This window comes from Pterocles gutturalis, unplaced genomic scaffold (assembly GCF_000699245.1).
Source record: "Pterocles gutturalis isolate BGI_N339 unplaced genomic scaffold, ASM69924v1 scaffold30713, whole genome shotgun sequence".
Taxonomy (NCBI): Eukaryota; Metazoa; Chordata; class Aves; order Pterocliformes; family Pteroclidae; genus Pterocles; species Pterocles gutturalis.
This window is the reverse complement of record NW_010126620.1, coordinates 1-649: the sequence shown is the minus strand read 5'-3', so window position 1 is coordinate 649 and position 649 is coordinate 1. Positions and strand designations below refer to the sequence as shown.

Sequence of the window (649 nt, the reverse complement as noted above, 5' to 3'; positions counted from 1 at the left end):
TGTAGCGGATACGATACTTCAGCGGGAAGTACTCCGGGAAGGGCCAGGACCCCGGTGGGCTCCACTCCAGCAGCAGCTTCTTGGGCTCCCCAGGGATGGGGGAGACCCGCAGGTTCTCAGGGGGGTCTGGCTTTACTAACGAGGCAGGGAGACAATGAGGGTGTGGGGTGCTGGCTGGGGACAGTGACACTGTGTCCACCAGCCCTGTTGACCGAGCTGTGCAATGCAGGCTGTGGGGGTGACCTGAGGCTGTGGGGGTGACCTGAGACTCAGCAACTCATTGCACCGACGTTTCCGTATCCCAAGCGGGGGAGCAAACCAGAGGGGAAAAGCCCGAAGGAAGCCCCAGGGGTGGGTTAGACTCAGGGATGCTGCTGGGGAGGTGGGGGGTTAAGTGCAAGGGGTCTGCAGGGGACACAGGTGTCCCAGGCACTCACTGATGTTCTCCAGGAGGAAGGGCAGGAGCCGGGAGGCAGTGCCCAGGGGGTTCATGGCCGTCACGTTCACCACGTAGGGCGCGAGGGAGAACATCTGCACGTCCCCGAAGGAGCAGCTCCGTGGCCCCGTGCGGACACACTCGCCCATCTCCTTGGCCCCCCACACACCGTGCCTGGAGGGGGCAGAGGGGGGAGCTGGGCGAGGGGCTGGC

The 649-nt window shown here is 64.7% G+C and overlaps 1 protein-coding gene across 1 annotated transcript in view; it reads right to left on the bottom strand.

The window, feature by feature from the left end:
- EBI3 (Epstein-Barr virus induced 3) overlaps nt 1-585 on the bottom strand; it is an 870-nt gene extending 285 nt beyond the window's left edge. The window contains exons 1-2 of the mRNA XM_010079047.1: nt 438-585; nt 3-135 (exon numbers count right to left, since the gene is read on the bottom strand). Coding sequence (XP_010077349.1) covers nt 3-135; nt 438-585 — 281 coding nt within the window. The remainder of the gene's footprint in view (nt 1-2; nt 136-437) is intronic.
- Nucleotides 586-649: the final 64 nt, after the last annotated feature.